Genomic DNA, 20715 nt, shown 5'->3' with positions numbered 1-20715 from the left:
AACTCTGAGAAGATAAATCCAAGGAATTCTAAAACATCTTCTGCTTGGAGCATGATTTTCCCATTGATGGTGTCTGAAGGTTAAATAAGAACAAATGAATAAATGTAGACAACGACCAAAAATGTTCTAGAATCAAGTCCCTATTAATTAATGCATTCTTGAATGTCACCAAATGAGCTATGAAAGTGAAGTGTTAGCTGCTCAGTCATGTCCGACTCTTTGCAACCCCATGGACTGTACTCTGCCAGAGTCCTCTGTTCATGGGCATTCTCCAGACAAGAATACTGGAGTGGGTTGCCATGCCCTTCTGCAGGGGATCTTCCCAACCTAGGAATTGAATCTGAGTCTCCTGAGTTGCAGGCAGATTCTTTACTGTCTGAGCCACCAGAGAAGCCCCTGGTGCAGATATTCTAGGTTCAGGAATAATGGGCTTGAAAGATGCCAATAATTTAATGAAACAAAATGATAAACTATAAAAGATAATTCAATAAAGAGAATACCTTATTCTGTATTTCAAATGGTCACTGGAATTTTTAAGGAAATTGAAGCCAAGATGGATATTTGGCTCCTGGATTTGACATTAAATAGTGAGAAAATTCTTTATACGAGGAGCTTCACCTATGAGTCTGAGCCTTGTCAGCTATAAAAAACAATAGAGCTAGTCAGCTAACATCATAGGGTTGTGAGGATTAAATTTAATTATATACACGGAAGTGTTATGTCTACTGAAAAACACTAAACAGATGTGTAGTTTTGGTGGATGTTCAGTGAAAATTGATTCTCACTTTCTTAAAAGTGATTTAAATTCTCTAATCAAATGTGCAATGTTGGCATCTTTACCTTGGCAGCACTTTTCCAGGATTCAAATGAGCAGTTTAATCATGTAAATTAGTTCAGTTCAGTTCAGTTGTTCAGCTGTATCCGACTCTTTGCAACCCCATGGACTGTAGCACACCAGGCTTCCCTGTCCACTACCAACTGTCAGAGTTTAATCAAACCCAGGTCCATTGAGTCGGTGATGCCATCCAACCATCTCATCCTCTGTCCTCCCCTTCTTCTCATGCCTTCAATCTATCCCAGCATCAGGATCTTTTCAAATGAGTCAGTTCTTAGCATCAGGTGGCCAAAGTGTTGGAGTTTCAGCTTCAGCATCAGTTCTTCCAATGAATATTCAGGACTGATTACCTTTAGGATTGACTGGTTGGATCTCCTTGTAGTCCAAGGACTCTCAAGAGTCTTCTCCAGCACCACAGTTCAAAAGCATCAATTCTTCGGTGCTCAGCTTTCTTTATAGTCCAACTCTCACATCAATACGTGACTACTGGAAAAACCATAGCTTTGACTAGAGGGGCCTTTGTTGGCAAAGTAATGTCTCTGCTTTTTAATATGCTGTCTATGTTGGTCATAGCTTTTTTTCCAAGGAGAAAGCTCCTTTTAATTTTATGGCTGAAGTCATCATCTGCTGTGATTTTGGAGCCCCCCAAAATAAAGTCTCTCACCGTTTACATTGTTTCCTCATCTATTGGCCATGAAGTGATGGGACCGGATGCCATGATTTTAGTTTTCTGAATCTTGAGTTTTAGGCCAACTTTTTCACTCTCCTCTTTCACTTTTATCAAGAGGCTCTTTAGCTCTTCTTCATTTTCTGCCATAAAGGTGTTGTCATCTGCATAGCTGAGGTTATTGATATTTCTCCGGGATATCTTATTCCAGCTTGTGCTTCATCCAGCCCCGCGTTTCTCATGATGTACTCTGTACATAAGTTAAATAAGCAGGGTGACAATATACAGCCTTGATGTACTCCTTCCAGTCTGTTGTTCCATCTCCATTTCTAGCTGTTGCTTCCTGAACTGCATACAGGTTTCTCAGGAGGCAGGTCAGGTGGTCTGGTATTCCCATCTCTGAGAATTTTCCACAGTTTGTTGTGATACACACAGTCAAAGGCTTTGGCCTAGTTAATAAAGCAGAAATAGATATATTTCTGAAACTCTCTTGCTTTTTTGATGATCCAGTGAATGTTGGCAATTTGATCTCTGGTTCCTCTACCTTTTCTAAATCCAACTTGAACATCTGGGAGTTCATGGTTCACGTATTGTTGAAGCCTGACTTGTAGAATGTTGAGCATTACTTTGTTAGCGTGTGAAATGAGTGCAATTGTGTGGTAGTTTGAACATTCTTTGGCATTGCCTTTCTTTGGGATTGGAATGAAAACTGACCTTTTCCACTGCTGAGTTTTCCAAATTTGCTGGCATATTGAGTGCAGCACTTTCACAGCATCATCTTCTAGGGTTTGAAATAGCTCAGCTGGAATTCCATCACCTCCACTAGCTTTGTTCATAGTGATGCTTCCTAAGGCCCACTTGACTTTGCCTTCCAGGATGTCTGGCTCTAGGTAAGTGATCACACCCTCGTGGTTATCTGGGTCATGAAGACCTTTTTAATGTAGTTCTGTGTATTCTTGCCACCTCTTCTTAATATCTTCTGTTTCTGTTAAGTCCATACTGTTTCTGTCCTTTATCGTTCCCATCTTTGCATGAAATGTTCCCTTGGTATCTATAATTTTCTTGGAGAGATCGCTAGTGTTTCCCATTCTATTGTGTTCCTCCATTTCTTTGCATTGGTCATTGAGGAAGGCTTTCTTATGTCTCCTTGCTATTTGTTGGAACTCTGCATTCAAATGGGTATATCCTTCCTCTTCTCCTTTGCCTTTTTAGATTCCCTTCTTTTCTCAGCTATTTGTAAGGCCTCCTCAGACAACCATTTTGCCTTTTTGCACTTCTTTTTCTTGGGGATGGTCTTGATCACTGCCTCCTCTACTATGTCATGAAGCTCCGTCCATAATTCTACAGGCATTCTGTCCATCAGATCTAATCCCTTGAATCTGTTTGTCACTTCCACTTTATAATCATCAGGGATTTGATTTAGGTCATACCTGAATGGTCTAGTGGTTTTCCCTAAGTTTTCAACTTTACATCTGAATTCTGCAACAAGGAGTTCAGGATCTGAGCCACAGTCAGCTCCTGGTCTTGTTCTTGCTGATTGTATAGAGCTTCTCCATCTTTGGCTGCAAAGAATATAATCAATCTGATTTCAGTATAGACCATCTGGTGATGTCCATGTGTAGAATCTTCCCTTGTGTTGTTGGAAGAGGGTTTTTTAAACTACAGAAGAATACAAATAGGTTTTTTAAAATGTCACAGCTTTTTAACTTTTAATTTTGTACTTTGAGTCAGAAAATGGAAAAAAGATGATGTCCAAACCTTAAAGTAATAAATATCTTTTTCAAGATTTTTTTTCAAGTGTGTGAAAAAAATGACTGTTATACTTTAAGAAGGTGTAAACTTAATTTTTCGGAGAAGGCAATGGCAACCCACTCCAGTACTCTTGCCTGGAAAATCCCATGGACAGAGGAGCCTGGTGGGCTGCAGTCCATGGTGTTGTTAAGAGTCAGACACGACTGAGCGGCTTCACTTTCACTTTTCACTTTCATGCATTGGAGAAGGAAATGGCAACCCACTCCAGTGTTCTTGCCTGGAGAATCCCAGGGACAGGGGCGCCTGGTGGGCGGCCATCTATGGGGTCGCACAGAGTCGGACACGACTGAAGTGACTTAGCAGCAGCAGCAGCAAACTTAATTTTTAACAATTTCCTAGCAGAATCTCTCACTTAGTAGTCATTAGCTGAAGAATTAAACAAGAAAAAGTCTATGTTAGGACACACAACTACATTAAAAAAATAAAAATTCTAAGATATAATGTTTCCAAATATAATAGTTAGCTGCATAATTTTAAAATACTCCTAACCAGTAATAAGAAAAACTTCCCAAAGCAGTTTCTGCAATCAACAGCTATTTTAAAACTTTCTATGCTAGTATGGAAATCTGTTAAAAAAACAGATATCACTCTTTTGTTCAGTGAATGTTACTAACATCTTATTCTGTAGCTTCCTTTTAATTAACACTGCCTTTAGCATTTAAAGAAATTTATTTAACATTTTATCATTTAAATACGTCATATGATATTGAATTTTTTAAAATTTGTATAGGAGCAGCCTAAGCATCAACCAACTAACTTTTAACCTACTTATTTAAAGTAAAGTATGTTTTCTCATTTAGGTTCCCAGGTAGCACTAGTGGTAAAGAATCCACCTGCCAAAGCAGGAGATGTAAGAGACATGGGTTTGATCCCTGGTTTGGGAAGATCCTCTGGAGGAGGGCATGGCCACTCACTCCAGTATTCTTGCTTGGAGAATCCCATGGACAGAGGAGCCTGGCCAGCTATAGTCCATGGGGTCGCAAAGAGTCGGACACACTGAAGCGACTTAGCTTGCACAAGCATCAGCCGACTGTCTTTTAACTTATGTATATGTGGTAAACTATTTTTTCTCATTTAAGATTCTATCAGTTAAGATGCTTCTAGCTGAAAGTAGCTGAAAATGTTTATTATCTTGTAGTAATGGAAGTCTTGTGGTAGGACAGGCTCCAGGGTTGGTTGACTGATAGCTTGATTATGTCTTAAAGGTCTTGACTTCCTTGGTATTGTCTTTTCCATGAAGAAGAGTGGTAATAAGAAAGCTACAGTACTTCCATGCGTTCAGAATCATGGGGAAAACAGGGAGGCTTGTTTAGTCATTTATTGTTGAGCCCAGTCCCCAGAATTTCTGATCCTGTAGGTCTCAGTTCAGTCACTCAGTCGTGACTGACTCTTTGCGACCCCATGGACTGCAGCACGCCAGGCCTTCCTGTCCATCACCAACTCCTGGAGTTTACTCAAACTCATCTCCATTAAGTCGGTGATGCCACCCAACCATCTCATCCTCTGTCCTCCCCTTCTCCTCCTGCCTTCAATCCTTCCCAGCATCAGGATCTTTTCAAATGAGTCAGTTCTTTAGCATCAGGTGGCTATAGTATTGGAGTTTCAGCTCCAATATCAGTCCTTCCAATGAATATTCAGGACTGATCTCCTTTAGGATTGACTGGTTGGATCTCCTTGTGGTCCAAGGGACTCTCAAGAGTCTTCTCCAACACCACAGTTCAAAACCATCAATTCTTTGGTGTTCAGCTTTCTTTGTAGTCCAACTCTCACATTCATACATGACTACTGGAAAATCCTAAGCTTTGACTAGATGGACCTTTGTTGGCAAGTAATGTCTCTGCTTTATAATATGCTGTCTAGGTTGGTCATAACGTTTCTTCCAAGGAGTAAGTGTCTTTTAATTTTATGGCTGCAGTCACCATCTGCAGTGATTTGGGAGCCCAAAAATATAAAGTCTGTCACTGTTTTCACTGTTTCCCCATCTTTTGGCCATGAAGTGATGGGACCAGATGCCATGATCTTAGTTTTCTGAATGTTGAGCTTTAAGCCAACTTTTTCACTCTCCTCTTTCACTTTCATCAAGAGGCTCTTTAGTTCTTCTTCGCTTTCTGCCATAAGGGTGGTGTCATCGCATATCTGAGGTTATTGGTATTTCTCCTGGCAATCTTGATTCCAACCTGTGCTTCATCCAGCCCAGTGTTTCTCATGATGTACTCTGCATATAAGTTAAATAAGCAGGGTGACAATATACAACCTTGATTACTCCCTTCCTGATTTGGAACCAGTCTGTTGTTTCATGCCCAGTTTAAACTGTTACTTCTTGTGCTGCAAACAGATTTCTCAAGAGGCAGGTCAGGTGGCCTGGTATGCCCATCTCTTTAACAATTTTCCACAGTTTGTTGTGATCCACAAAGTCAAAGGCTTTGGCATAGTCAATAAAGCAGAAGTAGATGTTTTTCTGGAACTCTCTTGTATTTTCAATGATCCAGTGAATGTTGGCAATTTGATCTTGGGTTCCTCTGCCTTTTCTAAATCCAGATTGAATATCTGGAAGTTCACGGTTCATGTACTGTTGAAGCCTGGCTTGGAGAATTTTGAGTATTACCAGTAGGTCTGGGTAGGATCTAATAATCTGCATTTCTTATAATTCTACAAGTGATCCTGAAACTGCTGGTAGGTGGATGTTTGAGGATCACTGTAACACTCATTAGAAGCTGTACTTTATCATTTGGAGTAGAACAAAGTTCTTTTTACTCTTCTTATAGTGCCTGATGGCATTTCTAGTTTGTCAGCTCACTATTAAACATTTTGTTAGGTTGGTGCAAATGTAATTGCAGTTTCAGACTGTGAATTTTAAATCATTTAAACTAGTCTCAAACGCATCTTTATTAATCAAGATAAGGATAATTACAATTCACAAATTTCTACCAGACAAAATAATTTTGTTTATTCCCGGAGCATAAAAACTGTGCTTTGGAATTTGACATACTCTTGGAAAACATTTTCTGCCTCCTGATGGTTCTGGAAGAATCTTCACTGCAAGAAGCTGTCAAGATGCTTGAAGAAGTGGTAGTCAGTTGGCAAGAGGTTAGGTGAATATGGCAGATGAGGCCAAACTTCATATTCCAATTCTTTCAACTTTTGAACTGTTGGCTGTGTGATATGTGGTCAGGCTTTGTCATGGAGAATTGGGCACTTTCTGTTGACCAATGACAGCTGCAGGTGATGCAGTTTTCAGTGCATCTCATCAATTTGCTGGGCTTCCCTGGTGGCTCAGGTGGTAAAGAATCTGCCTGCAAGACAGGAGACTCAGTTTCGATCCCTGGGTCGGGAAGAACCCTGGAGAAGGGAACGGCCACCCACTCCAGTAGTCTTTCTTGGAGGATCCCCATGGACAGAGGAGCCTGGGGGGGTTTGGTCCATGGGGTCACACAGAGTTGGACATGACTGAGTGATTAACAGTTTCACTTTCACTTTCCATCAATTTGCTGAGCATACATCTCAGATATTGTGGTTTCGCCAGGATTCAGAAAGCTGTAGTGGATCAGATGGGTAACAGACCAACAAAGAGTGAACATGACCTTTCTTGGGTGCATGCTTGGCTTTGGGAAGTGGTTTGAAGTTTCTTCTTGGTCCAACCACTGAGCTGTTCACAACTGGTTGCTGTATAAAATCCACTTTTCATCGCACATCAAGATCTTCTCATCAAGATTGAGAAATGGTTCATTGTTGTTGAGTAGACGATTTTTTTGATTTGCAGTCAGCTCATGAGGCACCCACTTATCAGGCTTTATCAACTTTCCAATTTGCTTCAAATACTGAATGACCACAGAATGGTTGACATTGAGTTCTTAGGCAGGTTTCCGTGTAGTTGTAAGAAGATCAGCTTCACTGATACTATCAATTGATTGTTGTCAACTTCCAATCACCCACCACTGCTGCACTTCTCAACTTCAAGGCTTTTGTCTCCTTTGCAAAAGTTATTGAACCACCACTGCACTGTATGTTCATTAGCAGTTCCTGAGCCAAAGGCACTGGTGATGTTGTGAGTTGTCTCTGCTGCTTTACAACCCATTTTGAACCTGAATAAGAAAATCACTCAAATTTGCTTTTTGTCCAACATCCTTTCCCTAGTCTAAAATACAGAGATCAAATTGCCAACATCCTCTGGATCATCGAAAAAGCAAGAGAGTTCCAGAAAAACATCTATTTCTGCTTTATTGACTATGCCAAAGCCTTTGACTGTGTGGATCACAGTAAACTGTGGAAAATTCTGAAAGAGATGGGAATACCAGAGCATCTCACCTATCTCTTGTGAAACCTGTATGCAGGTCAGGAAGCAACAGTTAGAACTGGACATGGAACAACAGACTGGTTCCAAATAGGAAAAGGAGTATGTCAAGGCTGTATATTGTCACCCTGCTTATTTAACTTATATGCAGAGTACATCATGAGAGACGCTGGGTTGGATGAAGCACAAGCTGGAATCAAGATTGCTGGGAGAAATATCAATAACCACAGATATGCAGATGACACCACCCTTATGGCAGAAGGCAAAGAAGAACTAAAGAGCCTCTTGATGAAGGTGAAAGAGGAGAGTGAAAAAGTTGGCTTAAAGCTCAACATTCAGAAAACTAAGATCATGGCATCTGGTCCCATCACTTCATGGGAAATAGATGGGGAAACAGTGGAAGCAGTGTCAGACTTTATTTTTGGGGGCTCCAAAATCACTGCAGATGGTGCTTGCAGCCATGAAATTAAAAGATGCTTACTCCTTGGAAGGAAAGTTATGACCAACCTAGATAGCATATTTAAAAGCAGAGACATTACTTGCCAACAAAGGTCCGTCTAGTCAAGGATATGGTTTTTCCAGTAGTCATGTATGGATGTGAGAGTTGGACGGTGAAAAAAAGCTGAATGCCAAAGAATTGATGGTTTTGAACTGTGGTGTTGGAGAAGACTCTTGAGAGTCCCTTGGACTGCAAGAAGATCCAATCAGTCCATCTTAAAGGAGATCAGTCCTGGGTGTTCATTGGAAGGACTGATACTGAAGCTGAAACTCCAATACTTTGGCCACCTCATGCGAAGAGTTGACTCATTGGAAAAGACCTAATGCTGGGAAGGATTGGGGGCAGGAAGAGAAGGGGATGACAGAGGGTGAGATGGCTGGATGGCATCACTGACTCGATGGACATGGGTTTGGGTAGACTCCGGAAGTTGGTGATGTACGGGGAGGCCTGGCATGCTTCAATTCATGGGGTTGCAAAGAGTTGGACATGACTGAGCGACTGAACTGAACTGAAACACCAAATAATAATGAAGAAATGAGCAAAAAAAAAAAAACAACATAAAGTGAGAAATGTGCATTAAAAAGATGTATAACAAAACCACATTTATTCAAGAATGTATTTCCATATCAAATGGCAAAGTTCAAGAATGCAAAACCTCAATTACTCTGCACCAACCTAGTAGAGTGGACCAGTGTCCAGTATTCCCAGCAGTTGTGAAGTATGTTTCTTAGAAAATAGTTTGGATCTCAACTTTTTGAACTGAGGACTGGTAGGATTGATTCAAGCCATCAGTTTGCACTGCCTTTTACTTGTTTCTGTCTCGTAGAAATCTCTTTTTCTTTCCAGAACCCATTTTTCCTAATCTCCCAAATAAAGGAGGATAATTTGGCAATATTAAATTATTTTGAATATCTTCTGAAAGAGGCTACGTGATCTTGTCTTTTATAATGAAAAAAGCAGAAATGAAGTTGTCTGAGCTTATACTGTAAGTGCTGCTAATCTAATTTTCCATCTGATCTTTATTTTTTTTTTAATATTTAAATATTTATTTGACTGCATTAGTTGTGGCACATGGGATCTTGGTTGCCTCATGTGGGATATTTCATTGCATTGCCCAGGCTCCAGAGCATGTGGCTCAGTAGTTGCAGCATGGCATGTGGGATCTTCATTCCTTGTCCAGGGATCTAACCCATGAAGGTGGATTCTTAGCCACTGGACTACCAGGAAAGTCCCTGGTCTTTATTTGTAGTGATGGATTTTCTATCCTGAAGTTTTTACACTTTAAAAGTTTGCTTGTGTTGTTAAAGCTTTTTCCTGCCAATTGACAATTCTCCTCCTCTATGACCTATCTTGCACCATCCCTTTGGTATGGGTCCTCCATTTTGTGTAGGATGCTCAACAGAAACATGGTCTGTTTGCTTGATTGTCCTGGGCTAACCTTCAGCATCTTCATAAAGCTTTGGGAAATTTCTGGGCTGTGGATTTCTCTTTCATTTATTATCATAATGGCATTTTGGTGCCTTTTTTCTCATTTGTTCTCCCAATGGGAAGCACAGTGGAGGGAAATAATTTCTGTGGGTGGCCTGGAAAGACAGAGGACAAGTTCAGGCAAAGATGCAAGCTTTGCAAAAGTATTTGACTTCTAGAAAATGGTTGGGTATAAAACTTTATGTGTAAAATGAATCATTTTGGAGGTCTAAAGAAATGCAGCTTTTCCCAAGGCTTTCTCAGATCCCAGTGTACAGCAGAGTAAAGAGAGATTGAAGGTGTTACTGATGTAAAATTGAGAAAGCTTTTAAATGGAGGGGGGAGGCCTAGGCTATTACTGTCAACACAGCAGGGAGCTAGCAGACACACTATGGAATCTGTCCAATAATTTCAACTACTTATAACATCCAACCGATAAGCAAGGCTTTCAAAGTTAGTAGGAGGTACTGGCCAATAGCAATTTAAATTTCTTTGCTTTTCTAAGTCCTGTGGCTTACACCTCATCTCTGAGTCATATTTTCCAAGAATTAAGAGTAGATGACATGGATCTAAGGAAATAACTGAAGAGTAGATGTCTCTAAGGAATTAAATGAACATTGTGCTGAGAATTAGAATGTTTTTGGCTTTGTCAGCCATTGATATGCATGCCATTAGAATCCAAAGTACAAGCTCAGCTGAAATTTCCTACTTGCACAGAAGAAGCCACCTCAACATCGTTTTTTTTTTTTTTTTTTTTTAATTCTAAATGGTTACCTGAGTTCAAAATCCAAGTGTGAAATTTCATCTGTTCTGGGAAGTACTCAATACTTAAATACCCATGGCAATGATTAGTACCTATTTCGTTCAGATCAAGTTGTCCTTTTGTGGATTGGAGATGTGAGTTCATTTTTAAACCTTTGAAAATCCATGTTTTTTTTTTTTTTTGCTTTAAAGGAAAGCAGAGACTCATGTTTTTGTTTGTTCATAGAAAACAAGAAGCAAAGTAACAGTGGGATTATGTTTATTCATTCAACAATGAAATTTTTTTATGATGACTCTTTTCCAGGTATTCACAGTTTGTTGTGGTCCACGCAGTCAAAGGCTTTAGCATAGTCAGTGAAGCAGAAGTAGATGCTTTTCTGGAATTCTCTTGCTTTTTCTATGATCCAGTGGATATTGGCAATTTGATGTCTGGTTCCTCTAAATCCAGCTTTAACATTTGGGAGTTCTCGGTTCACGTACTGTTGAAGTCTAACTTGGAGAATTTTGAGCATTACCTTGCTAGCTTGTGAAATGAATGCAATTGTGCATTGGTTTGAACATTCTTTGGTATTGCCCTTCTTTGGGATTGGAATGAAAAGTGACCTTTTCTAGTCCTGTGGCCACTGCTGAGTTTTCCAAATTTTCTGGCATATTGAGTGCAGCACTTTCACAGCATCACCTTTTAGGATTTGAAATAGCTCAGCTGGAATTCCATCACCTCCACTAGCTTTGTTCATAGTATGGAAAATTCCTAAACAGATGGGAATATCAGACCACCTTACCTGTCTCCTGAGAAACCTGTATGCAGGTCAAGAAGCAACAGTTAGAACTGGACGTGAAACAACGGACTGGTTCCAAATCGGGAAAGGAGTACATCAAGGCTATATATTGTCACCCTGCTTATTTAACTTATATGCAGAGTATATCATGAGAAATGCCAGGCTGGATGAAGCACAAGCTGGAATCAAGATTGCTGGGAGAAATATCAATAACCTCAGATATGCAGATGACATCACTCTCATGGCAGAAAGCGAAGAGGAACTAAACAGCCTCTTGATGAAGGTGAAAGAGGAGAGAGAGTAAAAAAGTTGGCTAAAACTCAACATTCAAAAAACTAAGATCATGGGATCTGGTCCCATTACTTCATGGCAAGTAGATGGGGAAACAATAGAAACAGTGACAGACTTTATTTTTGGGGCTCCAAAATCACTGCAGATGGTGACTGCAGCCATGAAATTAAAAGATGCTGGCTCCTTGGAAAAAAAGCTATGACAAAGCTAGACAGCATGTTAAAAAGCAAAGACATTACTTTGCTGACAAGGGTCTATTTGGTCAAAGCTATGGATTTTTCAGTAGTCATGTATGGCTGTGAGAGTTGGACCATGAAAAAGGCTGAGAGCCAAAGAACTGATGCTTTTGAACTGTGGTTTTGGAGAAGACTCTTAAGAGTCCTCTGGACTACAAGGAGATCAAACCAGTCAGCCCTAAATGAAATCAACCCTGAATATTCATTGGAAGAACTAGTGCTGTAGCTGAAGCTTCAATACCTTGGCCACCTGATATAAAAAACTGACTCATTGGACAAGACCCTGACGCTGGGAAAGATTGAAGGCAGGCGAAGGGGATGACAGAGAATGAGATGGTTGGATGGTATCACTAACTCAATGGCCATGAATTTGAGCAAGCTCCAGGAGATGGTGAAGGACAGGAAAGCCTGGGTTGCTGCAGTCAATGGGGTTGCAAAGAGTTGGAAAAAACTGAGTGACTGAACAACAACAAAAATTTTCAGATTACCCATTTATTCAATAGGTCTTTTATTATATATTTACTATAGACAATATATTTTGAGACTAGAGATGAATTATGCCAGCTTGAAAACTGGACAGAGTGGCTTTTAAATAGGTACATTTTAATCTCAAATCTTACATTGCATATGTAACATGGAATATTCTAGGGCTATTTTCCATGGAAATAATCAATTGCAGAGTTGGTTCTTGGATATGAAGTCACACCCACTTTCCCTCCTTCTCTTTCTTTCCTCACTCACCTGCACCCTGATCTGCCCTTATCTCCAACCCAAAAGATTGGTAGTATTATGTACCAAAGATCCCCAATATCACTGCATGCTTAGAACCCTTGAACGGTGGACCTGAGTCATATTTGGAATAAACTTCTTTAAAAATTAAAAGAATATACTTTAAATTCCCTTGTTTCTACTGCTCATTTTTGAGCCCATTTGATTTTTATTCTTGCTTCTAGTTTTTACACTTCCAGTACTGCTAAAACATAGAACCAAGGAGATCTATAGAAATACTGGCAGGCTGTTGTTATGACACTCATTTCATATGACATTTCTTGGAATAAGACTGTATTTTCCCAAATGTGACCCTTAGTATGTCCTTTAGCGTGTCCTTTATCCTATAAGAAGAAAAATACTTCTGTTGTTCTGTTGGAGTGTCAATTTACAAAAATATTGTCTTTATATGCTTTTAAAAGATTCAGTTTAAAATATGACAGCTTTTTCTTTTAGCAGCTATGTTCAGTTCAGTTCAGTTGCTCTATGTAAAATTTCTTAATTGCTAACTTTGAGTAGTTTAAACAAGTTAAAAGTCAAGACATTGAGGAGAGATTTAAAAATAACTTTTCCTAAGTGAATTTTAAATCCTAAAAGCCACATATATCTTTATAATCCAGGTTTATAAAAATGCCAGCTATCAAATTTGATACTAAAAACAGGATACCTCACAACCTTTGTGTAATAAGGCACAGTATAAATAAAATTAGAACATCATGTCTGTCCTTTCTCAATATTTCCTCTTTGTAATATTCCCCAAAGAAGAGATGTCTGACAAATTTCACCTCTATTGCTCATGTGTGACCACCTTTTTGCATCAGACATATTTAATTTTATAGGTTAAATATTTTAACAAAATGGGGGTAAAGATTTTTAGTGCATTTATTTCTAAAGGAGAATTAAGAGGGCACTTGAACATACTACCTCTTGTTGCCAGCAATCTTATTTTAGCTCCTAACTGTCCATATTTTAGCTGATTTTTCTGTATGATAATCTTAAACTTTCATAGCTTATAATTCACAACCTGTCTTCATCTTTATCAGATCGTCACAATGATTTTTTGAGGGAAAAAAGGGTGGTTATTATGTCTAGATCTATATATAAAGTCTCATAATATATATATGCATATTGCATGTATATACACACATAAATGTAGGTAATGCAGGATTCCTACATTTTAGTCCCCTTCCCCCAGAGATGAGGAGGTGGAGACTGGTACATTAAAGTTTCATGCAGGTTAACATATCAGAGGAGATGCTGAGAGAAGGGAGATTGCTGAAGCTTGTGGCCAAAGCATTTCCCATTGCTCCTACTTGAATATTGTTAACAAATGATAATTTTCATATACACAGGACATCAAAGTTGGTATTGCTATTATTGGCCAGCTTGGTGGAGGTGCTGTACAGGCATAGAATAGAGGATCGAAAGGACTGATGTTGAAGCTGAAACTCCAATATTTTGGCCACCTGATGCGAAGAGCTGACTCATTTGAAAAGACCCTGATGTTGGGAAAGATTGAAGGCAGGAGGAAAAGGGGAGGACAGAAGATGAGATGGTTGGATGGCATCACTGACTCAATGGACATGAGTTTGGGTAAACTCCGGGAGTTGATGATGGACAGGGAGGCCTGGCGTGCTGCAGTCCATGGGGTCGCAAAGAGTCAGACATGACTGAGTGACTGAGCTGACTGACTGACTGACTGTAGAGATATGTTGATGAAGTTTAAGAATCAGCTAAGTGGTTGAAAGCTACTCTTTACAAGTTTTGCTACTGTCATGCCCTGGAATTGGTGAGACAACTGCCAGTGGGTTAAGAATGAAGTATGTAACAATTTTTCTGGACAGTTCAGTTCAGTCGCTCAGTCGTGTCTGACTCTTTGTGACCCCATGAATCGCAGAACGCCAGGCCTCCCTGTCCATCACCAACTCCCGGAGTTTACCCAAAATCATGTCCGTTGAGTCGGCGATGCCATCCAGCCATCTCATCCTCTGTCGTCCCCTTCACCTCCTGCCCCCAATCCTTCCCAGCATCATGCCTTTCCCAATGAGTCAACTCTTCACATGAGGTGGCCAAAGTATCAGAGTTTCAGCTTCAACATCAGTCCTTCAAATGAACACCCAGGACTGATCTCCTTTAGGATGGACTGGTTGGATCTCCTTGCAGTCCAAAGAACTCTCAAGAGTCTTCTCCAACACCACAGTTCAAAAGCATCAATTCTTTGGCGCTCAGCTTTCTTCACAGTCCAACTCTCACATCCATACATGCTGCTGCTGCTGCTGCTGCTAAGTCGTTTCAGTTGTGTCTGACTCTGTGCGACCCGTAGACGGCAGCCCACCAGGGTCCGCTGTCCCTGGGATTCTCCAGGCAAGAATACTGGAGTGGGTTGCCATTTCCTTCTCCAGTGCACGAAAGGGAAAAGTGAAAGTGAAGTCGCTCAGTCGTCCGACTCTCAGCGACCCCATGGACTGTAGCCTACCAGGCTCTTCCGTCCATGGGATTTTCCAGGCAAGAGTACTGGAGTGGGGTGCCATTGCCTTCTCCTACCATACATGACTACTGGAAAAACCACAGCCTTGACTAGACGGACCTTAGTCGGCAAAGTAATGTCTCTGCTTTTTAATATGCTGTCTAGGTTGGTCATAACCTTCCTTCCAAGGAGTAAGCATCTTTTAATTTCATGGCTGCAATCACCATCTGCAGTGATTTTGAAGCCCCCCAAAATGAAGTCTGACACTGTTTCCACTGTTTCCCCATCTATTTCCCATGAAGTGATGCGACCAGATGCCATGATCTTAGTTTTCTGAACGTTGAGCTTTAAGCCAACTTTTTCATTCTCCTCTCTCACTTTCATCAAGAGGCTTTTTAGTTCCTCTTCACTTTATGCCATAGGATGGTGTCATCTGCATATCTGAAGTTGTTGATATTTCTCCCAGCAATCTTGACTCCAGCTTGTGCTTCATCCAGCCCAGCATTTCTCATGATGTACTCTGCATATAAGTTAAAGAAGCAGGGTGACAATAAACAGCCTTGACGAACTCCTTTTCCTATTTGGAACCAGTCTGTTGTTCCATGTCCAGTTCTAACTGTTGCTTCCTGACCTGCATACAGGTTTCTCAAGAGGCAGGTCAGGTGGTCTGGTATTCCCATCTCTTTCAGAATTTTCCACAGTTTATTGTGATTCACACAGTCAAAGGCTTTGGCATAGTCAATAAAGCAGTAGATGTTTTTCTGGAACTCTCTTGCTTTTCCGATGATTTAGCGGATGTTGGCAATTTGATCTCTGGTTCCTTTGCCTTTTCTAAAACCAGCTTGAACATCTGCAAGTTCGTGATTCACGTATTGCTGAAGCCTAGTTTGGAGAATTTTGAGCATTACTTTACTAGCGTGTGAGATGAGTGTGGTAGTTTGAATATTCATTGGCATTGCCTTTCTTTGGGATTGGAACGAAAACTGACCTTTTCCAGTCCTGTGTCCACTGCTGAGTTTTCCAAATTTGCTGGCATATTGAGTGCAGCACTTTCACAGCATCATCCTTCAGGATTTGAAATAGCTCAACTGGAATTCCATCACCTCCACTAGCTTTGTTGGTAGTGATGCTTCCTAAGGCCCACTTGACTTCACATTCCAGGATGTCTGGCTCTAGGTGAGTGATCACACCATTGTGATTATCTGGGTCGTGAAGATCTTTTTCATATAGTTCTTAGTGTATTCTTGCCACCTGTTCTTAATATCTTCTGCTTCTGTTAGGTCCATACCATTTCTGTCCTTTATTGAGCCCATCTTTGCAAGAAATGTTCCCTTGGGATCTCTAATTTTCTTGAAGAGATCTCTAGTCTTTCCCATTCTGTTGTCTTCCTCTATTTCTTTGCATTGATCACTGAGGAAGGCTTTCTTATCTCTCCTTGCTATTCTTTGGAACTCTGCGTTCAGATGGGAATATCTTTTGTTTTCTCCTTTGCTTTTCGCTTCTCTTCTTTTCACAGCTATTTGTAAGGCCTCCTCAGACAGCTGTTTTGCTTTTTTGCATTTCTTTTCCTTGGGGATGGTCTTGATCCCTGTCTCCTGTATAATGTCACGAACCTTTTCCATAGTTTATCACGAACTCTATCAGATTTAGTCCCTTAAATCTATTTGTCACTTCCACAACCTTGGTGTTAATCAGGTTTTTTGTCTTGGCAATACGGATAATGGGTTTCTCGATTGAGGCAACCAAAGAGTAAAATTCCATTGTAAGTTACTTTAGATATAAACCATGCAATGATAAATCTATGGGGGAGGTATTAAGTAGGAATTCAGTGTCAGTGCAGGAGTATTGCAGTTTACAATAGAGAACTGTGAAAAGTTGCCTTAAAAAAATTTTCGAGCTCATCAAAGCAATTTAATAATTACCCTCCATTCTGTAAGATCATATGTTAATAGCTAATAATGTCTATACCTGTGCATTTCCTACTTCAGATATTTTATGTTTTTAATGTGATGCTGTGCTGTCAAGGTCCACAGTAACAATCATTTCAAATTGATTAAAACATAGCAAGAGAGAACTTTCATTGTTGTACCAATCATAATCTTACATTTATCAGCCCTAAACAAACAAAAATCATTACGCATACAAGCCAAAGATGGCTATATATATATAGTGTGATTTTAGGGTTTCACTTTTGACATTTTAAAGTGACCTCACGCAATAAAATCATGTTTCTTCAACCTATAAAGCTGCCCAGGATTTTTGATCCTAGACTAGTTCAGCTTAACCTGGGGCCAAACAGAATAGGTAACCCTGTCCCTTTGTTTATTTTGATGCTGAACGTGTGGTTTAAGAAAGCACATAAGGTATATGTTACAGGACCTGAGGGGTAAGGGGCAAAATTTTCAACAGGCGTTAAGTGTAGATGAAGAAAAACACCTCTAAGCATATAAGGAAAGACGTTTCTTTTGCCATCTCTTGAGTTCTTTGCAGGATGCGCTGGACCTGCCCTCTGGTGGATTTGGGTGCGAGAGGATTTAGGTTCAACCTCTGCTATGTCAGACTTGACAAGGATTATTAAACTCAACCGTCCATCAAAACTGACTTGATGGGGGTCTAGGTTAGGTGCTGAGCAAGGGGAAATTTCAAGTGGCAAAAGAGGCTGAAGGTAACGCCGGTTCCTCAGCTTCCATCTCGTGGCGCGAGGCTTTTAGTTGTTCTAGCCTCGCCGGTTGCACATTGGAACCAATGATCTCGGCTCCCTCTGTCCGAGTGCGCTGAGGCTGAACGCCATCGGGATGGAACTTTGAGATGTGGCCCCGCGGGGACCTGTCCCACGGTCAGCGCAGAGCAGCCGTGACAGGCCTGCAAGCGAGGCTGCTGGTCCCCGCGTCGCCCGCCCAGATTGTGACGGCCGCCCGGCGGGAGGGGCTCCCCGCCTCATCGTCCGGGCGCTCAAACATCTCGTGGGCCGCGAACATGGCTGCGCCTGCCCGCTCGGACCGACCCCGCGGCTGCCTCTTGAGGAGGCGCGGCAGGCGCAGGGGAGCGGGTGGCTCTCCCACACTTGCGCCCGGCAGGTGCGTGAAAAGTCGAGCACGTCTCTGGGTTAGGACCGGGGTGACAGGAGGGGTGATGAGATCGGAGCGGCCGCCTCTAGCCGCAGCCCCCTCCGGACCGGCGACCTGGCCTCCACTCACTTCCGCCGTCCCCGCCCGGGCGTGCTAGTGCGCCTGCGCCCGCGCCCCTCACGGCGGAAGTGGTGGCGACAAAGCTCGGTCCGCGGGCGCCCGGGAGTGCGGGGCGGACCCGGGTGCGGGGCGCGCCGGGGCGGCGGGCGGCGGGGAGGGCGGAGCCCAGGAGGCGGAGGCGGGAGCAGACCAGCAGGGCCGCATCGAGCCCGGGCCGGCTCGAGACCGGTCTCCTCACCTGCTCCCCTTCCCGCCCCGCCCGCCCTCCCGGTCACCGCCTTCACGTCGGGAGAGGCGCCCTTACGGCGCCGCCGCTTGGCAAGCCGCTCCCGCGAGCTTGCGGGTGAGTCTCCCGCAGCCCAGAGAGAGGTCTGGGGCTTTGGTGGTGGTGGTGGGGCGCCCGGATTACCCACTGTCCCCCAGTTTCCAGAAACTTCCAGGTCCGGGGGGGCATCCAGAGTAGCCGGCTGGGGGCGTCTCCGGGGCGCTGCCCGGCCGGCGTGAGTTGAGGGATGCGGGCGGTCAGGGTGCGGGCGCGGGGCCTGGAGCTCCTGGGGCGGTGGGCGGCGGTCCCTCCCCGCCCCCGTCAGCGCTGCTTCTCCGGTTTTTCTTGCAGATGCTGCTGCTAGGGGTGGTGGGCGCAGCCGCGGGCCGCGTGGCCGGGAGCGGGGGTGACGGCCTGGGATTCCGGGGGCTTCTCTTGTTCTCCTCTCCTTCTTCCCAGTGTGGCCGTGGCTGACACTAAAGACTTTGTAGCCATCAACCCAAGTGCAGTTTCGATGGAAGATGAAGGTAAAGGTCCCCCGGCAGGCGGGTTGCAGCGCGAAGTTGAGGGTGTGGTGGTTGGCTTTTAAGTTGTCTTTCTCCACGTTTTTGGTTCTGATTTTATTTTTTCCTTCAATTGTGAAGTGTCCAAGGAATTGCTTTCCTGAGATATCTAGCTTGTATTTTCGTAACATAGGGAGTTTCGGAAATTAAGGTTCTGTAGGGTGACTGAGCTTGATAATGCTTTCCCGAGGAACCTGCTTTCTTTAGCTTGGGGTTTGGAAGGGAAGTTTTCATTTCTGATGGCAGCTCTGCTGTTTCTATTGCTCTCAGAGAGGAATCACTCCAGGGGAGGTGGAGATGGGAAGGGAAGGCTCTGCACTGCATCTTTCTGTATTTGCCTTTATTTGATTTAACTGGATTCCTTTATAAGAAAGAAAACAATTAAGTTCAGTTTTTGGGAAAAAAATTCAGTGTTTTTCAGTTCACAAAAATCAACTCTGACTTTAACTAAATGTTATGAGGTGATTTCCTTTCTTAAAAGTTCCTCCTCGTTTCAAAACATGCCTTAGGAGGTTGACAGCGGAACCTGTTCGTCCACTGGACGCTGCAAATACACTGGATTATCATTCATATGTTACTCGATTCCTTTGGCCTTATAAAATATTTAATGCTTTCATACACAGCACTGTTTTTTTTTTTAAATCGTTGAACAACTCTGCATAAATGTCGTTTTTTCCCTCTTGAAAGAACCACACTATTCTTTGGACTGACTTGTGTGTGATCATCTTTTATAATTTATTCCTTTTTTTTTTTAAGTGGGGCTGGAAGATGCTATGAAAGATGTTTGCAGATCACATTTTGTCCTCATATATCTTTGGTTTTTAAAATCTGCATCTGGTACAGAGGAGCTGCAGTTGGGCTTTTTGGCTGCTTTCTAATTTGTTTTTCCATTGTTGAAAACGTAAGGTTGATTGTACTAAGTAGGACTAGTTATTTTAAAAGAGACGTTTCTCATATGTGATAATCTGTTTTGCTGTCTGGGACCCCTGGGATGTGAGGGAAGTATGACAAAGGGCATGATTATATTGCTTAATTTTACTCCGGATGGATAATTGGTGGAAGACATTTTCTGAAATACTAATGTAAATAACTGCAGAGGATTTTTCCTGTCTAATTGGATCTTTAGAAACAGCATTCGAAAGCAGTAATTTTTGCTGGTAGTGTGGAAAATCACTTTTCTGAATTTTTTTCTGCCTTGTCTATATTAATAGGTTTAAGGAAGGCAGATCTTTTCCTCACAAGAGACAAAATATTAAATGCATTCATATACCTGTTTGTTGATAGTTGCATCTTAAATAACGTGAAACTTGAGCTTCTGCTTTTAGAATGTTATCAGACTTAAGAGTGTAGCCTAAAGTCAGTGGATTGTTACATGTTGCTTTTCTGTTTCTTGCTGTCTCATGACAGAGTATGATTAATAAAGCTGGTTCTCATTGTCTGTTGGGGTGGGAGGGAGTGGTTGTGCGTTGAAAGCATGGTGCACACTTGTAGCTTACTGAGTCTTGGTACTTTATGGTTCAATAATGATTTGGCCTCATAGTAAAAGATTATTCAATTCTTAAAAACTGGTAGGGGTTTCTGCCTCATAATAATCGAGGCCATTTTTGTCAGTTTTTCATTCCCATAACACTGTTTTTTCCTTTTTCGTAAACATTTTGAAGAACTTGTATATAGCCTAGAAATTTTCAAAACCAATTGGCCGTTTTGAAACACATAGATCGCTTTCCTTTTTATAGATAGTGCTCTCTTTCAGATAAGATGTATTAGCATATTACGAGTGTGAAACAAATGGATTGGAATTACACCTTAACCACTAAAAGTTGTG

The 20715-nt window shown here is 41.8% G+C and overlaps 1 protein-coding gene and 1 long non-coding RNA gene across 19 annotated transcripts in view; both read left to right on the top strand.

Annotated features, from left to right (window-relative positions):
- ATP2C1 (ATPase secretory pathway Ca2+ transporting 1) overlaps nucleotides 1-20715 on the top strand; it is a 160710-nt gene that overhangs the window by 19566 nt on the left and 120429 nt on the right. For 6 of the 18 annotated variants that reach the window (XR_014076728.1, XM_081569855.1, XM_081569863.1 and 3 more), the window contains exons 1-2: nucleotides 17833-17951; nucleotides 18679-18854. The exons of 5 other annotated variants lie outside the window; for them this stretch is intronic. Coding sequence is in view for 3 of the 13 variants with exons in the window: in XM_081569855.1 (XP_081425981.1) it covers nucleotides 18849-18854 (6 nt within the window). In the remaining 10 variants the exon portion in view is untranslated. Of the gene's footprint in view, nucleotides 1-17832; nucleotides 17952-18121; nucleotides 18406-18678; nucleotides 18855-20715 lie in introns of those variants that run through there. 7 more of the 18 variants (XR_014076729.1, XM_081569851.1, XM_081569858.1 and 4 more) reach the window with 3 other exon arrangements.
- LOC145538217 (uncharacterized) lies at nucleotides 3568-8631 on the top strand. The gene is made up of 2 exons (XR_014076733.1): nucleotides 3568-4931; nucleotides 8314-8631. It is a non-coding gene; the product is annotated as an uncharacterized LOC145538217 (long non-coding RNA).

Source organism: Giraffa tippelskirchi, chromosome 2, assembly GCF_054371585.1.
Source record: "Giraffa tippelskirchi isolate mGirTip1 chromosome 2, T2T-mGirTip1v1.2.pri, whole genome shotgun sequence".
Lineage (NCBI taxonomy): Eukaryota > Metazoa > Chordata > Mammalia > Artiodactyla > Giraffidae > Giraffa > Giraffa tippelskirchi.
Note: the sequence above shows the minus strand (reverse complement) of the source record. Positions and strands in the feature narration are given on the sequence as shown.